Here is a 19,698-nt window from a genome sequence, read left to right as displayed (position 1 = left end):
ATCCACGCTGCAGCCCTCGGGGCGATTCGGCGCGTGCTTGCTTTGTCCCACATAAGGGCTGGTAAAACTGCTTCGGAACTGAAGAGCGCCGACGAGTCGTCGCGGCGCGCACCTCAAAAGGAGAGTGACCCGCCTATCCCGTCGCTCTGCCCTTGCACACGCGTTGTTCGCTCCCAAAAATAGATGCAGTCGGCGCGTAAGACTCGATGTGGGCCAGGCCAGGCCCCCCTCTTCTTTCGCGGGCCCCTTGTTTCTGTCCTTTCTTCGTCTGGGGAGGGCACTCGTTCGTCGGTCTCCTTCCGCGATCGTCTGCCTCCTCGTGCAAGGTGCCGAAGAGGGTTCGTCGTCGCTCCGAATCGTGTCAAGCGACCCCCTCGAGCCATGCGGGGAGCATCGCTTCGACCGAGGCCCCGCCTGCGGCCCTTTCCGTTCGTTCCTCGGGTTGGCGTTGCCAGTGTTGACAGACCAGTCGCCTGCCGTGCCGCGGATGCCGCAAGGTGTCTAGCGGTGAGACAGGGCTAACGTCGAATCTGGTCGGCCGGGACGCAGACACCTCGCCAACACAGCCAACGCCAGTGTTGGTCGGCGTTGACGAAAGATGGCCAACACGAGTACTGCAGTGTCAGCGGTCGGTTCGGACTCGTGTTCTCACTAATTGGACACGAGTCCCAGCCGAATGCTGTCGTAGCACGTGTCCGATTCTCTTTTTAGCCGGGCGGCAGCCATTGTTCCCTAGCCGGTAGTTTTTCAACAGCTAATACATCTATATGGGCAGTGCGTTTCATCAAAGTGAATGATTAGAGTAGCGAATTAATGTTGGAAAATTCGCTAATGAACATTTGAGATATAGTATATGCCGTAGTTGGCACACTCTAATTAGAGACCTATCGTCGAAACAAGAGGCAAGTGAATTTTCCTCCGCGCTATAGGCCTGTTTCTCTCGGCCAGGGGGCGCTGTAGAGGCTACGAGACGCCACCACAAAAGAGGTGCCTCCGGTAGCGTCCGCCAGACGCGACCATGTAGTGCTAACGTGAAGCAGAAATTACGCCTTAAAAATGCGACGAAAGTTCCACCCGGAAGTGACGTCAGCCTCGCAACGGGAACGAGTAGCGAATCATCGAGAGCCAATTTGACAACGTCATGTTATCTAAAATTCACCTGCTTAAGAAAAAAAAAAATGTTATGTTTTATTGTTTTTTTTTTGGGGGGGGGGGGGGGGGGGGGGGGGCGCGCACCTTCACTATTACGAATTGCGGACAGCTTAACTTCTCCACTGAATAGCAGGGAGAATTTAATATTGCCACTTTGAAGAACTGCTGTATAGCGTATTTGGACGATAGGGCAACCAGTCTCTAATTGGAACGTGCCAGATAAGGCGAATACTCAAGATGTTAATGTGTCGATTTGAGCGAACTAGATTGTTAAGGATAAATTTACTCTCTATATGACGTTCTCCGTGGTCGACAGCCTTCTACGGAAGGAATCGTTTCATTTCAAGCAGTGGTGTCGGAATATCTTAAAAAAAGATATATATATATATTTTTTTTGTTTGTTTGTTTAGGCCGTTTGTGAAACATATATTGAAACTAGAGGTTCACACATTTATGGAGGCTTATTGCGGAGAAAGCGCTGTGTAACCGAGCTTTCGGTTACCAACGTCAACAGAACCCCAGGCGGTCCAAATTAAACCTGTCCTCCGCTCAAGCGTGCTAGATGCCCTTCGTTGGTTTGGCACGCAAAACCCCCAAATTTGACATTTTTAGGTCACGGTTGCTCTGAACGTGGCAGTCGAGGTGCACTTTGGCAGCTCATTACTCATACCTATTTCCGAACTTTCTTTTCTTTTTTTATTAGTGGTTTTGTTTGACTAGGTACGCGCGATGTATCTCGTTTAATGGACGCTCCCGTTCCCCCCAAAATTGTCCATAATGCGAGTTGTTTTTAATCACGAGACACCGCCCTACACACCGCAGAGTCACGTCACGAACAATAGCCCACATCGCCACTTCAAAGCAGCCCAGCTGGACGCCTAAATTGGTGTGGACGCGTGTTGTCTACATATTTTGTAATAAAGCGATCCGCTGGTGGATTTCCTGCAAAAGAAGAAATCGACGCTACATTGACGCGTGGGTTTGCTCTTTCTTGTTTTTTACTTCTTGGTCCCCGAAGATGGCCGATTCCGGACACGGAATTACGTGCCTTGTACGTGTTCGTACGAAATCGTCGATTTCAGTTTTTTTTTTCACTCTCACTTTCTTTTGTTACGGGTTTGCTGACGTTCGGCGCGTTCGCTTCGCGTGTACTATACCATCTGGTCGGAACGTTCGATGTGAAATCGTATCCAAGTCCGCCCCCGCACACTCCCACGTGGGCCAATTGACTGGCTGCATGGGTGTCTGTACTACACGAATGGAGCGGCTGCTGCTATGTAGCTGTAGGCGTTTGTCCGTATAGTCTCGGTGTTAATATTAATGGCAACGCCCAACGTACAGCGTAAAACATCAAATGAAAACGAGGCAAAGAAAACGCAAGACAATTGCTTCCACGGGCGGCTTTTTTATTGTTTTTCTTTTTAAAGACGCAGATATCAGAAGACAGTCACGAAGAACCGTCACGTCAATTTCCCCGCTACATTTAGCGGGAAAATTGGCGTGACGTGACCGCGTCATGTGACCTCAAGTCTCGTGACGTGACTTCACGTCACAGATTCAACAGATTCTACGCTCCCCGGTGGTCTTTGTCAGTATGATGAAGCTTGTGTTATTTTTTCGTTAAATTCGTTCCCCCCAAGAACAAAAAAAAATATCGTCCATTATGTGAGTCGTTCATTATAATGAAACAGAAAAACATGTACGTTACCTAGTTCGTACCCGAAAATATAGTCTAAAAAGCGGTGTAAAATAATAATAATAATAATAATAATAATAATAATAATAACCAGACTCCAACTACTGTAAAAAAAAACAAAAAAATAATAATGTAATTTTCAAAAAAAAAAAAAAAAGTTGTGTCACGATCAGCATCAGTTACGCAGTTAATTGCGCCTATAACCATAATATTTTTGCTTCGGAACCATCTTGCCATTCGGCTTTTCCTTCCCAACCTAGGCATCACGCATGAATAAACGTAATTTAAACAAGTCAATAAGACAAGGTTAAAATTGCTTTCAATCATTTGCAAGTGACGTCCGCGTGTCTTACTTGGAGATCTGTCCCAGCTATCATGCGAGGGATAGGAAACGCAAATCAAAACAAATAAGGGCATCAGCCGTAGTAAAGACTCGGAAAACTCCGGAAGAATGACGAACGAATTCAACTCCGAAATTTGACAGCGAAATAACTGTTGAAGAGGCTGGGATCGTCAAAACGCGAAATAATTCGACTAAGGTGTCGGTACACGAGGGCTCCTCCAGGACCATCTGTTAAAAGCCTAGGAAACTAGATTTCACGGCTTGTGGCCAAAAAAGGGGCACTGTTGCGATGGGCGCGCCACCGAACGGTGGGCACGAGCGCATGCCGTCACACTTCGGCAGGGCTACAGTGTTCAGGGCACTCAGGCGTTTGAGCTCGAGTCCAATGACTGCGACCGCAGGGCTGTCTCAGTCTCGAGAGAATTCCGCGTAAGGCGGCGCCACCTGTCGAACCAAACTTCAATTGAAATGTCTGCAGACAGGTTTTGTACGACCGTCATACGAGGAAGGACGGATGGATGTTAATGGCTATACCCTTTGTAACGGGCGGTAGCTTGCGCCATCTAGCCTAAGTCTAAAAGAGAAGAACCACACCTCAGGCAGTGTCTGCAGACTTTTTTTTTATGATGCAGTGTGACGGCGGCCTAATATGGGATAACCGAAACGCGCTCTTCTGGTCACGAGGTCGCGTCGCCCAACATGTGTCGAGTTGTTCGTTACTTATTCTTCCTTGTCTCGGGGTTTAGGTCAAGGCGAGTGGAGACATATTTGTCCACGCGCATGCAGATAGTGCCCAATTTCTTGTGTACATAGACAGCCGCACTCGTTGCAGCTGTCCGGGGCAAAGCTCGTGCCTGCTCGATCTCTCGGTTGGCGACATTGTCTCCTACCGTTACATTTCGAAATCGTCGATGCTGCCTTCCGTCTACCAGAGAAGCGACCCGTGGGATCTGGGTCATCAGGATGCGCCCGAAAAAAGGTCCATAAGACGACGGCATCGTTAGCCGACCTCCGCGGGTGGTCCTGCGGAACGGCTTAGGCAAACAACGGTTCGGTTTGCGCTGAGACAACACCGCCGTGAACAAATGTTCGTGCGCTGCATGGTCTTGTAGGTATGTGTATGTGTATACTGCCGCCGCTTGCTCACCCGGAGGAGGAACTGTCCAGGTAGCGCGTTTCCATTGCGGAAATCCGCCGGGACCCCCGATCTGGTCCGCGATAACGGAAGAAAACAAACCGAAAACCAGTCATCCGGAGGGGCGACCTTGCGAGGGGTCATCGGGTTTTCCTCCTCGCCCCTCTAGATCTGTCTTATACCTCCGCCATGAGCGGTCCAGCGGCGGGGTGCTTCCACTGGAACTCCATGCTACGCTTACATAACGCGACACTGTTAGCACCAAGAAGCGATGGCCGTGTTCTCTTGCTATTTTTTTCCCTTAGAATTGAAAGGGTTGTTGTCGTAACTACTATACTCGGTCGTTTCACCTTACGATGGACCCCAGATGACGCTACGGGAAATCGAAGCCGATTCAATGCCAAGAAACCGCCATATACGGGTAGAAAACCGAGGGATAGGACAAGTTGAGAGCTTGCGAGTGCTTCAGGGCGTCGAGCTCTGATTGGACTGATTAGGGGGTACACAAAAAGAGTAGCTACCGCTGTCTTTACTCACTGTTCGAACACCGAGCGCTACCGTCCGGCGTTCGAACGCGAGACACTGTGTGAGGAGCAGACGTCGCTCTTGTTCGCTCTAATTGGAGGGAGACAGTTCCTAGAGGCAAAGTCAGCTATCCTTAACGTCTAGCCACCGATATTATCTAATCAGAGCTAAGGCCCTGACGTCCCCACACGTTCTCTCTCTCTCTCTCTCTCTCTCAGTTTGTGTCCCTATAGTTCCTGACAAGTGCTCATTCCGAGAACTAACCTAAATGGGTAACTTTACTGCCAAGCTGCCCTTCGAAGTGGTAAAATGCGAAAGTGTGTCAATGCCATGGTCGCACCAACAGTGCCGCGCAGTGTACGCACGTCTCCCTTGTGACCTGGCACATTTCGTGGAACGAGGTTTCTTTACCTTCTTCATCCGCGACCCCAACGCTGTGCGCTTAATCCCCGTCCCTCTCTTTCACGTCTTCGCCGCCAGGCCGCGGAAGTTTTCGCCGCCTATTTCGGCAGGCGCGAGCTTCCTACTTCTGAAAGTCACGTCTCTTGCTGCTGTGTGGTGAATTCGGGACTAAAGTTTATAGATAAGAGACGCGCTACGTGCTTTTGAGGAATTGTGACACCTTTGCGGCACACGGACTGAAGTGACAGTACGCAGGTTTTGAGGGGGAGATGGTAGGGTAAAACAATCAACAAATCGATTTTGCAGTTTTAGTGTTAAAGACAACTTAAATGCAGTCTGAGGAACAAAACCAGGAAACGGCGAGCGCGAATGAGCACTCCGAGCCACTTTAAATAAAGCGCCAAAATCCACGCCTTCTGGCCTTTTTTGCCTTTGTGTGGAGACATAAAAATCTGTGTTTCTCAAAATGACATTTTTGCATCTTTTGAAAACTTTGGTGTGCCTTTACTAAAAAAAAAAAAAATTGTCCCATTACACTGAAACCTTTACAGCTTATAGTTAAATATCCTGGCAACTGTTCGAACTTGAAAGTTTTGAGACTTCCCTATATTATAATGTTTAAAAAATTAATAAAGTTCCCCTCTTATGATTCATGAGAAGAAAGGACAATATTTTTTTTTCTTGCATGCTACATATTCAAACTTATTTTTCTTAGGTTCAGTTTAAAGCCAGTAACATGTGGAATATACGTGCCAAATTAAAGGGATACTACAACGAAATTTCGGCGCTCATTGTTTGGTCTGTATGTGTTCAAAAGAGCAGTATCACATGGAACATACCAATATCTTGTTTAAAAAGTCTCGAAAAGGAATTTTAAAACGAATTAAACGATTAGCAAAGAGCACCTGGTGGATGTCGCTAACGCCTCATTTGTACTGCTCGTCTAGGAACCTTGGCAGCTAGTGACGGAGGTTGTCTCGTCTCCGGCCACGACGAGAGAAGGGGGGAAGGAGGAACTCCCCTCTTTTCGAGAATCCCTTTTGTGTGTCGCAGAAGTCGCTATTTTCCCCCTAGAAGATTATAGAAGATTAACCCGTCACTCAAAATTCGTACAAAAGCAGCCGCTTCGGTGGCTGGAACGACTAGGCCATCCTCTCGACGTCAGCCTCGCCGTAGCTTTGCTCGTCTTGAGACGACCTACGTCACGATTGCGTTGGATGTCACGTGCTCTAAGCTGGGCCTTCTCCGAGCGCTTGCCAGAGTGGGCCGTTTATAACGAAAAATGCAGGCACCAGGCTCAAAATACAAACGTGCGATTGTCATTTACGGATATTGTGGATCATATTCAACCTATTTTTGAACACGACGGGAATATTTCAAAATTCGTTGAAGTATCCCTTTAAAGGAGCATCCTATTCTTTTTTTTTTGTTCTTGCTAAGAAAAAGGTGCGTACATTAAAAACTGGAACTCAGTTTTGCCCGGCAACAGAAAGAATAAAACAAACTCCAGACAAGGGACACTCGACAACCCGCACTCTAAAAAAGAGAAGAAAAAAAGCCCGTGCGTCTATTTTTTCGCACAACACTCGGAGAGCCAATCACCGCAACTTACTGAAGCCGCTCAGCGAATGACGATGCCGAAGCATATGTTTCGACCAAAAATCGCAGTCTGAGTTGTGACATTAAGCAACGCAAAACGTCACGCAGTCGCAACTAAAACAACATATTTGGTCGAAACATATGTTTCGGCATCGTCATTCGCTGAGTTGCCTCCGTAAGTTGCGGTGATTGACTCTCCGACTGTTGTGTGGGCAAGTAGACTCAAGTTTTTATTTTTTTTTAAATTTTTTTAGAGTGCGTTATTAAATATATATATATTAAAAAATGCTTTAGTAAAAAAAGAAAGCAACAGAAAATTAATTCCAAGGATGTAACCACTCAATACACAAAATTTCTCAATAAAATATGCAGTAGTTTTTTTAAATACAATATAAAGAAGATTTGTCAAAAAAAAAAAAGAAAAAAAAAAAGAATCTCAAAAAGCGCAGTTCCCCTACTGTGTCATGGCGTCAGCATAAGCAAACATGACGCGGCGCACATGGAACAGAGAAGACACTGGTCTATAGAATTAGAATGGTCTATAGACTTTCCTGCGCTTATCACCCAGGTGAAAAATGCGGAGTAACTAGGTCTTGTACGTACGCGCAGCGTCCTATGTTTCGTGAAAGAGAGCTACTGCGTACTCTGAGAACGACTTCTCTAGACCCGTTGGGCAAAGATGGCACCCAACCGTAAAGTCGATTGCTGGAACCTCCGAACAAGATCGTCTCCCGGACGTCCTTGCCTGGCTCCAACTCCCATAGTTCTAAATCTGGACGGTTCTTTGCCGGCAAACTAAACCGCGTTTTTTTATTATTATTAATTTGTTGTAGCATAGATGTAACAAAATAAGCTTGTTGACGACCCGAGCACTGTTCGGCCGTACCGCTTTTTTTGTTCGTTTTTGTTTTTCGCTTTTGGCGTCGGTCGTTGTATATATCGGACGGGTCTCCGATTTCCTCTGAAACGCCCACACTGCGCGAGACTTTTACATCCACCTCTCCATCCTCCGCGCTGAGCGAAGCACTGACGTCAATCATGACGTATTCTAAAAGCTGGTGATTATTCGCAGCGAGAAGCTCGGGTATCGCCGCCTGGTGGCATTTTTTTTTTCTCAACCCAGAGTGAAGATACACTTCAACTTCCTCCTCTGGTGCAAACACGTGCAGTGCCAAGATTCTATGCTCTATGAAAATTAAAACATATTCGCGTGGGTACGTGCACTACCCATAGTGGGAGGAAAATAGAAACACCCCTCGGGCGCCGTGTCACCTTACAATGAACCGCAGGGGACACTATACGAGCAATCCCAGCCAATCCTATGTCGTGTGGGTGTCACATGACATTCGGGAGGGGCGCTGCGACACACGGATCGTGTACTTCAGTCGCGCGGTGTGCGTTCCCAGCGCTGGATTGGCTCGCATGGCTCGTAGCCTCCGTTGCGCTCCATCGAGAAGTGAAACGTAGCAGAACACGCGTACGTTCTTGACGCCTTTACTACGCCCGGCACGCCGCCTGCCTTCATTTTTTATTATTTGAGATTTCTTTCTTTTTTTTAATAAAACATGTTTTGTTTGACAAAAAAAAAAAAAAAAAAAAAAAATGTTTATGGGGGTAAAAGGTTACACGTCGACGGGCGCGTATAACGGTCGACACGCACTTAACGGTCGTCTGCGTAGCCTTCTACTTCGGTTGCGCGGTATAATTGCTTCGACCGGAGAAAATGAAAATAACCAAAATGCTGTTGCGTAACCGCGTTGTGTGCGTCCGTTAATTGCGTTCATTTATCTCCGGGTCACGTACTCCTCGGTGAAGTGTCAATTTATGAAATGGAAAGGAAAAATAAAAATAGGAAGGAAAACGTACGGGGGGTGCCGGGAATTCTAACTTGTCTGCCTTTGTGTGGCGTGTAGTCAGTAACAAGAAAGGAGCTGCAGCAATTCGGGAGCGACCAACGCTGCACGTGCTTTGTGGTTTTAGTGTTGGGTCCACGAGAGGCCGCTGATGGCCTGAGTTGCGCGTCTGTTTTCCACGTGCCGCCGCGCCGCTATTCGCCGAGATCCGATCACGTGAGGAGCTATTCGTTGAATTCAGTCACGTGAGGAGCAGACTCCGCATGCCGTGCAGGAAAGCCGGCGCTCCGGGGGTGAACGCGCAACTCTGGCTCCCGTAGGGATCCTATACAGGAACTCTAGCTTACATTAAAGCCCCTCTATCCTGGGAAAAGTGGCGCCATTCATTGTTGTAGAAATGCTCGAGGCACGTGCCCCGCGCCACTTCTGGGAAATTCGTGGCGTCTAAAATCTAGCTCAGTGCTACAGTGTACCAGTGCTGCGCTGTGCCGCCATGATCTTCCCAAGGGCTGCACGTTGCGCGTGCCTCGTGCATCGACGAACCTTGCGCTACCTTTGAAACATGAAGGGGCTTTAGCTTACATTGGACCGGCGTTAGATAAATAGACGATCTGCTTCTTCGGTCTATACCAGTGGCACTCTAAATGCGTAGCATCTATAGATCCTCCGCGACGTCGTGGGTTCACGTGACCGTGACGTCACGATGTCTGGTCTTTGTGTCACCTGACGTTACGGTGACGACTGACGTGACCCACGGCACGCCGTGACTTTAGTGTCACATAACATCATGGTCCCAGTAACGTCACAGCGTCATGTGACGTAACGGTATCACTGGACGTCACGCGACAACCGTCACTCTGAAACCTAAGGCTGCCTTTCCCTTGCACTCTGAAGGCTATACCAATGGCGCAGCGCCATGTTGACTCGAACCACTGTATATTCGCGCGTGCCTTACTGATTTATTTTTCGAAGCGACGACTCATCGTGGCGCGTGTGGGCGTCTTTCTCGCAGGCAACACGGACATCGTGGAGGGCAACCTGAAACTCATCCTGGGCCTGGTGTGGTCGCTCATCCTCCGCTACCAGATCGGTCGCACCAACTTCCCGCCCAAGAAGCTCATGCTCGCCTGGCTCAGGGCCGTGCTGCCCGACCTAAACATCGCGAACTTCACTTCCGACTGGAATTCGGGAGTGTCGCTCAGGTAAGAAGGGACCACCCGCTGCTCTCTTTACAAAAAACTTGTTTCATAATTTATTTTTATTTATTATTTTAAGGGCGCGCTTTGGGACTGCCAACGCAGCCAAGAAATGAGGTTTGAGGTCAGACGAATATCGGGTCAGATTCTTGGTATCTGTGTTTTGATTAAGATTGGTTTTATTTTTTTATTAGTAACAAGTACAGATTATCGAAGAAACCATCTGGGCTCAGCCATTGGCTAGTTCGGCCCATCTGGGCCCATAGCCATTGGGTAGTTTGGGCCCATCTGGGCCCATAGCCATTGGCTAGTTTCGGCCCATTTTTAATAATGCATGAAAACAGTCGCTGTTAGAAAGACCATAAAAAGGAAACCAAGTAATGACCGGTTTAGATGCTATGATCTGTTATGACGCACGAACAACGTAACTAAGGTAATGATAATTGTTGAAAGAAAGGTAGTCAAGGCTAACAAAGATCTGTATTGTGTGGGTTTGAGACTCAAAATGAAAATAGAAACGTTTTTTTAAAAAAAAAAATGTGTGCTCTTTTAATGAGGCATTAAAGTTGTTTGAGAGTGTGACTGACGATGGTAAGTTATCCCAGATTTTAATGCCGCAGAATTGTATTAGTCGCTCGCCATATATATTTATGAGCTGTTGGCAGATTAAACTGGCCGGATATGTTTGCCCTTGTTTGTCGTGTGCCTCGATTTAAAATGTTTGCTGGAAGTGGATTGTTTGACTTTACTATATTACGGATTACACGAGCAATTTTGCACCGTTTAATTTCTTCAAATGAAAGGATGCAGAGTTGATCGAAGTGTATACGGTATGGTTGAGAGTAGGAAGAGTACGTTAAGATCCTAACAGCTCGCTTTTGTAGTTCGAGTATTGGCAGAAGGTAAGTATCATAAGTGAATCCCCAGGCCTGAATACAATATGTTAAGTGAGTATGAAATGTAGATAAACATACAAGTTTCAATATGTGGGTATTAAAACATTGTCTTGCCCTCAATAAGGCAAAACATACTACTGTACTACTGTTCATACTACTGTAGACGCTGTTTACAGACAAGTAAGCGTTTGCCCGCACCAGGTGGGGGCACTGCTCGCGCGCAGAAACCGGAGTCGTGTGACGTGTCTGGGCATGCGCCGTGTGGGTCTGGAACCTTGCAGAGCTGCATATGTGTGTAGAGAGTTTGGTCATTAATTGGTAAGAATAGGGCGAACATAAGGCCACGTCACTGACCGAGCTTGTTTTGGTGACCTTGGGCGCGATGATTGACAGCTCTCTGTGAACAACCACTAGCCGCAAATATTTTCTTAGCGGGGTAAATACCCTCCAACCACAATTTCTAGGCAAGGATGTGTTCGGGTATTTCATTTCAGCACGCTATAGGGTTGAAATTCGTGACTCTTCGTAACTGAACGGGCAACGCACGTGAACGTTGTCGTCACGGCGACATTCAAGATGCACTTAATTTTTTTTTATTGCATTAGCGGCCCCGGCCACGAAGGAGTGAACGGTAAAAACTCGAGACTCGGCTCTATGGGAGTTTTGACCCTAACCCCGAACGCGCGCCCCACGTTCGCAGTTTCACCTCATGTTGAGGGAAATTTTTCTGGTCAGCGTGAACTTTTCTAGCTCAGTAAACGCACTCAACTTTTTTAAACTCCTCTTTCCCACTTATTTCTTATAATTATCCATTCATGTACTTTCAACCTTAGAAAAAAAAATTGCGCCGCGGTGCGCGAATTTTTTAAGGTCATCTCGCATTTTATAAGGTGAAAAACCCGAGACTGAGGTATTGACAGACGACTTGTCGTCGTCTGTCAATACCTCAGTCTCGGGTTTTTCACTAAAATGTTTGATGTACACCAGCTCACTTGTGCCCTTACGTTCATGTCATCTCGGGTTCTTTTTACTCGCAAGTTCATCACGGGCCCTCTAAACTCGTCAAACCCGCACCCGCGTGACGTTTTTCTTCTTCTTTTTTTTTTTTTTCGCTCGAAGTTTCGAGTAAAGTTCACTTGAACTTTGCTCATTATGCGCGTACGTGGATATTGAAAACGAGCGAACTCCTCCTGGCAGAGGACATGTCCAACGATGAAAAGTTTGTGAATGGTACAAATGATATAGCGCAAATGAGACTATAAGGACAAACGAGTATGATAGGACAGGCGCTGTATCCGTTTTGTCTTTGTTACAAAGAACGTTCCAATGTTCCGCAAGTTTGTGTGCTTCACTTGCATGGAGTGACGTCAGAACGCTGAGCTCTGGTCGGCTCTGATTGAAGGATAGCGGGTAGACCTCGAGGCAGCTTGCTTTGAGGCCTACCCACTATCCTTCCAATCAGAACTCGGCGTCTCTCTCACGTCACCACAAACCCTGCAAAAAAAAAAAAAAAAAACAGACGATTTTGCGCTTCGCAGACGCATCGACCATGTCTGACGACGTTTTTTTTCGTATAGGGAGTATTCACTGGGCGGCCATAGCTGTGTGCGCGAATGCTGAGCGCGTGCTGGTGGCGAGCTTCCACAGTTCTTTTGCAACGTGCATTCCGCACCATCAAAAGTGCCGGTCTTAGCAGCCTATTGATGTGAGCTCGTTCTGAGCATGCGCTCTAAACAGCACCCACAAATATGGCGTCCAGTGAATACTCCCTATACGACCTACGCGACAGGAGGCTCGTACATGGAAGCAACACGCCTCGGAGACTAATCGGCAGTATGTCGTTTGTACGAAGTATTAGCGGTATAGTGATTACACGGATGCATGGCGGTGTGACGGCCTTCCTTGCGTGTCCACGAACCTTTAGGACGTAGGACCGTGGGATTAGCGAGCCACGAGGTCACTGACCCTGCGGCCGGGGTCATGGTACGAACGAAATTACATATTTGTGAAAAGACAGTGAGTATGCAGGGGAGCTGGTGATAGCTAATTATGTCATATAACACCTGAGGCTGTGGTGGAAGAAATTTGAAACTTTTTAGTAGAAGGAACAGACACAGAAAGGGACGTCTCAAATAAACCAGTTAGCTTACTTTTAGAGGTCCCTATCTGTGTCCGTTCCTTCTACTAAAAACTTTCCAATTTCTTCCTCCATGCACAGTCTCAGGTGTCATATGACATTATTACATAGTTGTGTAAACTTTAAAAAAAAGCTGGTATTTTGATTTTGCTAGTGGCAGTCGAATCGAATCCTATTGCTCCATTTGGCATCGAATCGTCCGCTATTTATGGTTAATGGTCGGACTTCCATCGAATTAATAGTCGACATTGTTTACAAAGGCTATACGGACAGTGGAAACGTATACCAGCTGAAGCTAGCGATGCCGTTAACTTGCTAAGATTATATAACGTTGATTTGGAGATTGCCGAGTTTTATAACAATACACGTGTTTTCTTTTTTTTTTTTTTGTGTGTGTTTTCTGGTAATTTGTTTTATAGGGGTTTGCCAGTATTTATTGTAAAAGGGTTTCCACAGCTGTACAACTTTCAGCAACTTCCATCGTCTGTGGTTTCCGCATACTTCCAGTTGTTTCTCAATAGGTTCCTTTTATAGAGAGCGTCGACGCATTTATAAGTGAAAACCTCTTTGATGACTTCTCTGCTATTTCAAGATTGCTTCTTTATATTTAGTTTCGCAGGGCTTTTAGGGAATTTGCGATATTCCTCGGAGATGCTTTCGATAACTCGGATAACACTTTTTATGCACTTCTGAACGTCCGATGGCTTTATGGCATCCCCCCCCCCCCCTCCCCCTTCCCCCCAGGCTACTTTACAGTATACTTATACTGCAGCCAGGAATTCCTTGACTGGTCATTAAACCGCTTTGTTATATTTATTATCGGGCGGTGTCATTTGGATACAAACCCAAAAAATACCCCGTTTCTCGGGACAGGGCTCCGTTCTCCTCTTCCAATGGATCCAAAGCACCGTGTTGCCGAATCGCGAGAACTTTCAAATACAAAGGCAAACGTAATTTGAAGGTACGTGAAATATAAGACGCATTTTATTGTATTTTTTTGAAGTTTTGCACGCTTTCAATTTTTTTTTTTCTGTTAAATTTTTAACGATTTGCAACATAACCTTAACGAACTCTTCGCGCCCCCAGAGCCAGTGGCCGTGCGAGTTTCAGGTGACCTAGAGGAGAGGCACAGCGATGGGCGGGGCGCCCAGTCACGTGACACGCTCGCAACGCTGGATTGGCTGGGTTGGTCCGTAGGTTCCGCTGCGGTGCACGCTAGCTGCGGTCCACATGATCGTAAAGTGGGACGGAGTGTCACGACCCGGCGCTGGTAGCGCGGGTCGCAACGGGGCGTTTCGGACGTCCGCTATCCCACAAGGCGTGGGCTGAGGAGGGGATATGGAGGACACGACTGAACACGTTTAATAACAAAATACTAATGAGGTAAAACAAAGCATACACACACAAAGAAACAACTACACAAGGGCTTAAACATACGGCAGATCACTAGGGTTACTAGCGAAACAAGATTCCACAGCAGGAAGGTGAAATACGAAGTACAACAAAACAACCAAAACAGATAATATGGACAATACCACACAAGGAAGAAGTCCAGCGGGTCGTGTCCTGGCGGAACGTCCTGTGACCCTGAGGCACTGCCGCTTGTCCCGTCGCGATGCGGCGCTTCAGATGCGCGCTAGACGAATATCGAACGGCACGTCGCACCCCGGGGGCACTCCGGAGAGGACGGTTTCTTGAGGGCTGGAGCACCGAACTTGGAGGGTCTTTTAGGCGGCGTTGGGGGCGGTGCGGTACACAGACCGTTGCGGAGGGAGAGTGGATTATTGATGTCGGATAATCAGTCACAGATCCGGGGATGCCGACATGAACGGAATGCGAGAGGTCACAGAGAAGGAAAACACGTCGGAAAGAGACGGGAGAGGAAATAAGAAGTCGAGGCGCGCTTTTTCGCGGAAATAAGTGCCGATACTATGACGCGCGCATCGCGGTCGCATTCCACACGCACTCTCGCATACATAAACACGCTGCACGTCGCTCTTTGGCATGCCACGCCGACTTCCAGCTGACCTTTCCCTTTCTGCTCTTTTAGTTTGGTTTTGGTTTTCAGTGCTTTTTGCGTCGTCTGCTTCGCCCAAAGGCGTTGTTTTCAAATGACGTCATTTCGCCGTTTGGTTGGAGGTTTTTAAACGTTGTGATTCGCTGTGTTCTCAGAACGGAATTACTGACGTCAAAAAGAATACGGTGAAAAAAAAAAAAAAATAGAAAAGTTTCTGCAATCTTTTACCCTTTTCTTTAAAACAACAAAAAAAAAAAAAGCGTAAAAAAAAAAAAAAAAAAAGACGTGGAAGCAGGAGATGAGTTACGATCAGCGGATTAGCGTCACCGCCTGAAAGTATGTGTGAAACCATGCGTGGAAACGGACGCGAGCAAAACATGACCGTATACGTTACAGCTCGAGTTCGAGCCTACGACATAAAACGTCGCTCTTGGGACATTTGTGTCGGTCGCATCCAGAGCAACCGAGAGACGACAGCAACCACCGGAACAACCTTGACTAATGATTGCTTCACAAAGCTACGTTTTGCATTGCACGGCAACATGTGTAGGGCGAAAACCCCGCTGGCTTTGTCGTTGCGGTCGTTTCGGCCGCTCTGAACGCAAGCCAAAACGCACCTGTCAGAACCAGGCTTTAAACCCAAGCGCCTGACAGCGCACCAAAAACTCATCACTAGCGCAATCCTTTGATCCGCGTGTTTCGCCGACAACATGGCCGACTCGGCACGAGTCACGTGGTACTCAGGGTTCCAGGAGGTGGCCCGCCCTATGGGAGAACACATAGAGGTGGACGCAACACGGCTGATTAAAAATAGACGCCGAGTTTACACTTTTCAAAACTAGTCTGTCGTGAAGTTAGTAAGCACTAAACACTTCATCAAAGTTTTAATAATATTGGATGCGTGCGAAGAAGTTTGAGAAGGCAATTTCCAAGGCAATGGCGTTTGAAGCAGACGATTGCTTTACGCAGCGGAGATGGACTTTATGGATTGACCAGAGCGGGTCACGTGAACGGTGTGACGTCGCCGCGTCGTCTGCTGCTTGATGCCGCTCAGGCAATTAAAAAAAAAAAAAAAGAATTAAGTTATTATGTGGCACAAAACTTAGCGCAAATTATTGTAAACTGTTCCCTTATTATGTCAAAAACTATTGTCGTTCCGTAGATCCCCAAAATAATCAGGAAGCAGCGATTTACTCCCGTTCCCCATGCATTTGTGACCGGAGTTGGAACCCCCGGGCGTTCGCCGCTAGTCTTCGAGAGATGGCATTCTAGATTGCGCTACTCTGCTCTGAAGGACTATATAGTGCTCGATACTGCTCTTGGCTCGCCTCATTTCTCCGATCGCGCGCAAATTTTTCTCGCGTACAACTGGCAACCTGGATTTCCCGTGTATGAAGGCACTAGCAACTTTCCCTGACCACAAAAAAAAAAAAAAAGATTTCAATGAATTTACGATCTACATTATTGTGACGCACAATCTACTTGGCATCTCCTCCTTTTCTTTCTCAAACTTTCCTTCGCATTTGTTTTTTTTCTTAAGTGCGCGTTTTGAATTCCGATTTGCTGGGTCTGTTGTGCTTGTGCATGCGTTGGCACCGTGAACAATGTGAGGCATTGTACGCGTCTCACGGGTTCCGCGTTGTCGAAATCGACACTACAGTTTGAAACGACCCCATTTTTAAGTGGGGCCGTGGGTCGCGTTGATCCTTCGCCACGTTGTTTACTTTATTTCTTCAGTTGAAAGCATCATATATAAATGTATTTCTACATAAAGACGAAACTGCTAACGGTACTAATATTTTTTTTTTTTTTTTATTGTAGAGCGACTTGACGTTGTCTAACCTCCGGGTGACCTTAGCAAACGACTTTCGCTGCAGCGGATAGGGGCAACGAGAGAATTTTCGAAACGATATGTCGAGAACCCCCCGCTGCGCTAATTCTTTCGAAAAGGTGAGCTCAAGCTGTGACGCGATTACCCTAATTCTTTCACCGCTGGCTTTGCATTTTATTACGCCTTCCTTGCTTTCCTTTTTCTATTTTTTTTTTGTTTAAATCTAAACCGGTAAATAGGGCAGAAAAAAGAAAGAAAAAATAGTGACACTTATATTTTGATTCTGAAAAAAAAAAAAAAAAAAAAAAAAAAAAAAAGCGCCTTGGGTGTTTTTACGTCGGTTCGTACAATGACTGTCCGGGACATATTTTTGATAGTTTTGCAATAAATATATTCATGTTCTCGGGAGTAGCATTCGGCTATGTGTGAACGCCGTAGCGAATATTTTCCCAGAGATATAAAATTGAGTAACTCGAGGCTTGGACATTGTATAGATTGCACTATGGTAATCTCTACAGCCGCCAATGCCACACTAAAGCAGGCACGCTGTTAACAAATTTTTCGTTTATTTTAGAGATGATTTACAACATGCACACTAAATATTAAACATTACGATTATATATTTTTACGCAAAAAAAAGTTACAAAACACGTAAAAAAACAAAAAAAAAACGACACGTCTTGAGACACGTTTGCAAAATATTTACCAACAAACAATTTTGCGCAGACGTCGCAAAATATATTTAAATGTTCGTCTTGAAATGTAGCTTACGAATATATAAAAATGTTTGCTTAGTCTATATTGTAGTTTTGTTATTAACTCAGAAACGAAATTTTGCTACTTAAAAAAAAATTACTTGCGTTTCTGAATTAATAACAAAACTACAATAATGACTAAGCAAACAATTCTTATATATATTCGTACGCTGAATTTCAAGACGCACATTTTGATATATTTAGCGACGTTTTGAGTAAAGTTGTTTGTTAGTAAATAATTTGCGAACGTGTCTCTATTATAGTGAAATCTCGGCCGTGTCCACGCCTTGAGCATCTCAATTTTATATCTCTGAGAAAATTTCAGCTACGGCGTTCAGATATAGCCGAATGTTCGTCACAAGAACACGGCTTCCACATATATTTATTACAAAAAAAAAAAGATATATATATATATATATATATATATATATATATATATATATATATATATATATATATATATATATATATATATGACACGAATAGTCGTTGTACGATCTGACGCGGAGACGGCCCCTGTCGTTTTTGCAAGTCGAGCCTGGCTCTATGTCGTCGTGGATTTTCGAACGGCCCCGTAAACGCTTCTTCGCAAACGACTTCTTCCCTGCAATTTTCCGCGTGCACAATTTTTGTTGTGAAAAGAAGCGACGTTCTTTTTTTTTTTTTAGCCGCTCCCGGCCGCTTTAAAACGTTTAATTATAAAGGACTTCTCATGGGATTGAAATATGGGGACGCTCATTATAACTGCAAATTTGTTGTAACTGCAAATTCGTCCTAACCCAAAATTCGTTATAACCGTAAATTCGTTATGACCGGAATCGTAAATTTTCCCACATTCTTGGGCGCAAAAATACGTTTCAAAGTGGTTGGTAGTGGCTGAAAAACGTAATTTCCTTCCGCCCAAAAATGCGTGCATGCGAAACAGCGTAGGCGCCTTTCTTTTTCTCGGAAGGGGGTGGCTCTTATTTGGCATGAATTTTACCTAAGAAACGTACTCCGTGATACGATTTACATGGTGTGTTTTGGTTGTCCCGCTTCTAATGTGAAAGCGCTGCCTTTAATGTTGCCTCCAGTGTATTGTGAATTCGAGCTCCTTGACCTAGGGGGCGTTAGCGAGGGCCAAAAGTTACTCCGTACCGCCCCAGGGTCCTCAATAAGAACATTACACTCCACGACAAAAGTTTCATACCCTGGCAATTGAGAACTTACCCACCACCAGCGTCGCTGTATAGTATTTCTAGTGACTTTCGTTCTAGCTGTGTTGTCACGTGATATGCCCCGCTGGAATCACTCGAATCTGCTCGCAGCCACGGAGTGCTTTGGCCGGAGTTCTTACGTCATCACGGTAACAAGAGCAGACGACAAAGGGCAGACGGCTCTCTCTGTAGCGGACGACTCGATCCTCTCCAGCCTATTCGTGACGGCTTTCCCTAAGCATTCCATCACGCTGGCGCCAACGATCGACACTGATACGAAGCAGACGAATGGGAGGCGGAAGTGGTTGGGTACGAAAAAACCGAATAAAAAAATAACAAAAAAAAACGGGCGAACCTTAACAAAGCCGAATCGATAGGAATGGGAAATTCGTGATGACACCATCGACGCCCGGGCAGCAGCTCGTTCTGCAGTGCTTAGTGGGTCGGTCTGTCAGTCTGCTCGGTCAGTCGTTGGTTGGCGGTAACCGAGGTCGGTTCTTCAGACGACTGACGCGCTGTCAGAGTCACGACTCCCAATGGGCGGGAATGGCCGGGTGACGTCTTGGAGTCCCTGAGAGCACAAGAAACGCTGGATGGTGCCGACGCCGTTGCCGGATGACGATACAATTGGATACGTAATACTCCATATGAATGTGGAGTACAAAGCTTATGCAGAGCGCAAGTTCGTCTGCTTCTTACAAGGGGGGTGCGATGATGTCAGAACGCTGAGCTCCTATTGGCTGATTGAAAGAAATAGTGGGTAGACCTCGAGGCATCTCGCATTGAGGTCTACCCACTATCCTTTCAGTCAAAGCCAATCAGAGCTCGACGTCGTTGTGACGTCACCGCAACTCCTGCTCATGAAGCAGACGACTTGCACTCCGCATAAGGTAGCCGCTCTGTGACGTCAGGGCGACATGATTGATGGGCATGTTCAGCTAAATCGCTGCCTAATATCTCTAATC

At 46.3% G+C, this 19,698-nt stretch overlaps 1 protein-coding gene across 1 annotated transcript in view; it reads left to right on the top strand.

Annotated features, from left to right (window-relative positions):
- Nucleotides 1-19,698, top strand: part of LOC8031199 (filamin-A) — a 180,023-nt gene that overhangs the window by 44,869 nt on the left and 115,456 nt on the right. The window contains exon 3 of the mRNA XM_040218746.3: nt 9,718-9,907. Within this exon, the coding sequence (XP_040074680.2) occupies nt 9,718-9,907 (190 nt within the window). The remainder of the gene's footprint in view (nt 1-9,717; nt 9,908-19,698) is intronic.

Source organism: Ixodes scapularis, unplaced genomic scaffold (genome assembly GCF_016920785.2).
Source record: "Ixodes scapularis isolate PalLabHiFi unplaced genomic scaffold, ASM1692078v2 PGA_scaffold5__190_contigs__length_132052651, whole genome shotgun sequence".
Classification (NCBI taxonomy): Eukaryota; Metazoa; Arthropoda; class Arachnida; order Ixodida; family Ixodidae; genus Ixodes; species Ixodes scapularis.
The sequence above is the reverse complement of the archived record's forward strand: the minus strand, read 5'-3'. Positions and strand labels throughout refer to the sequence as shown.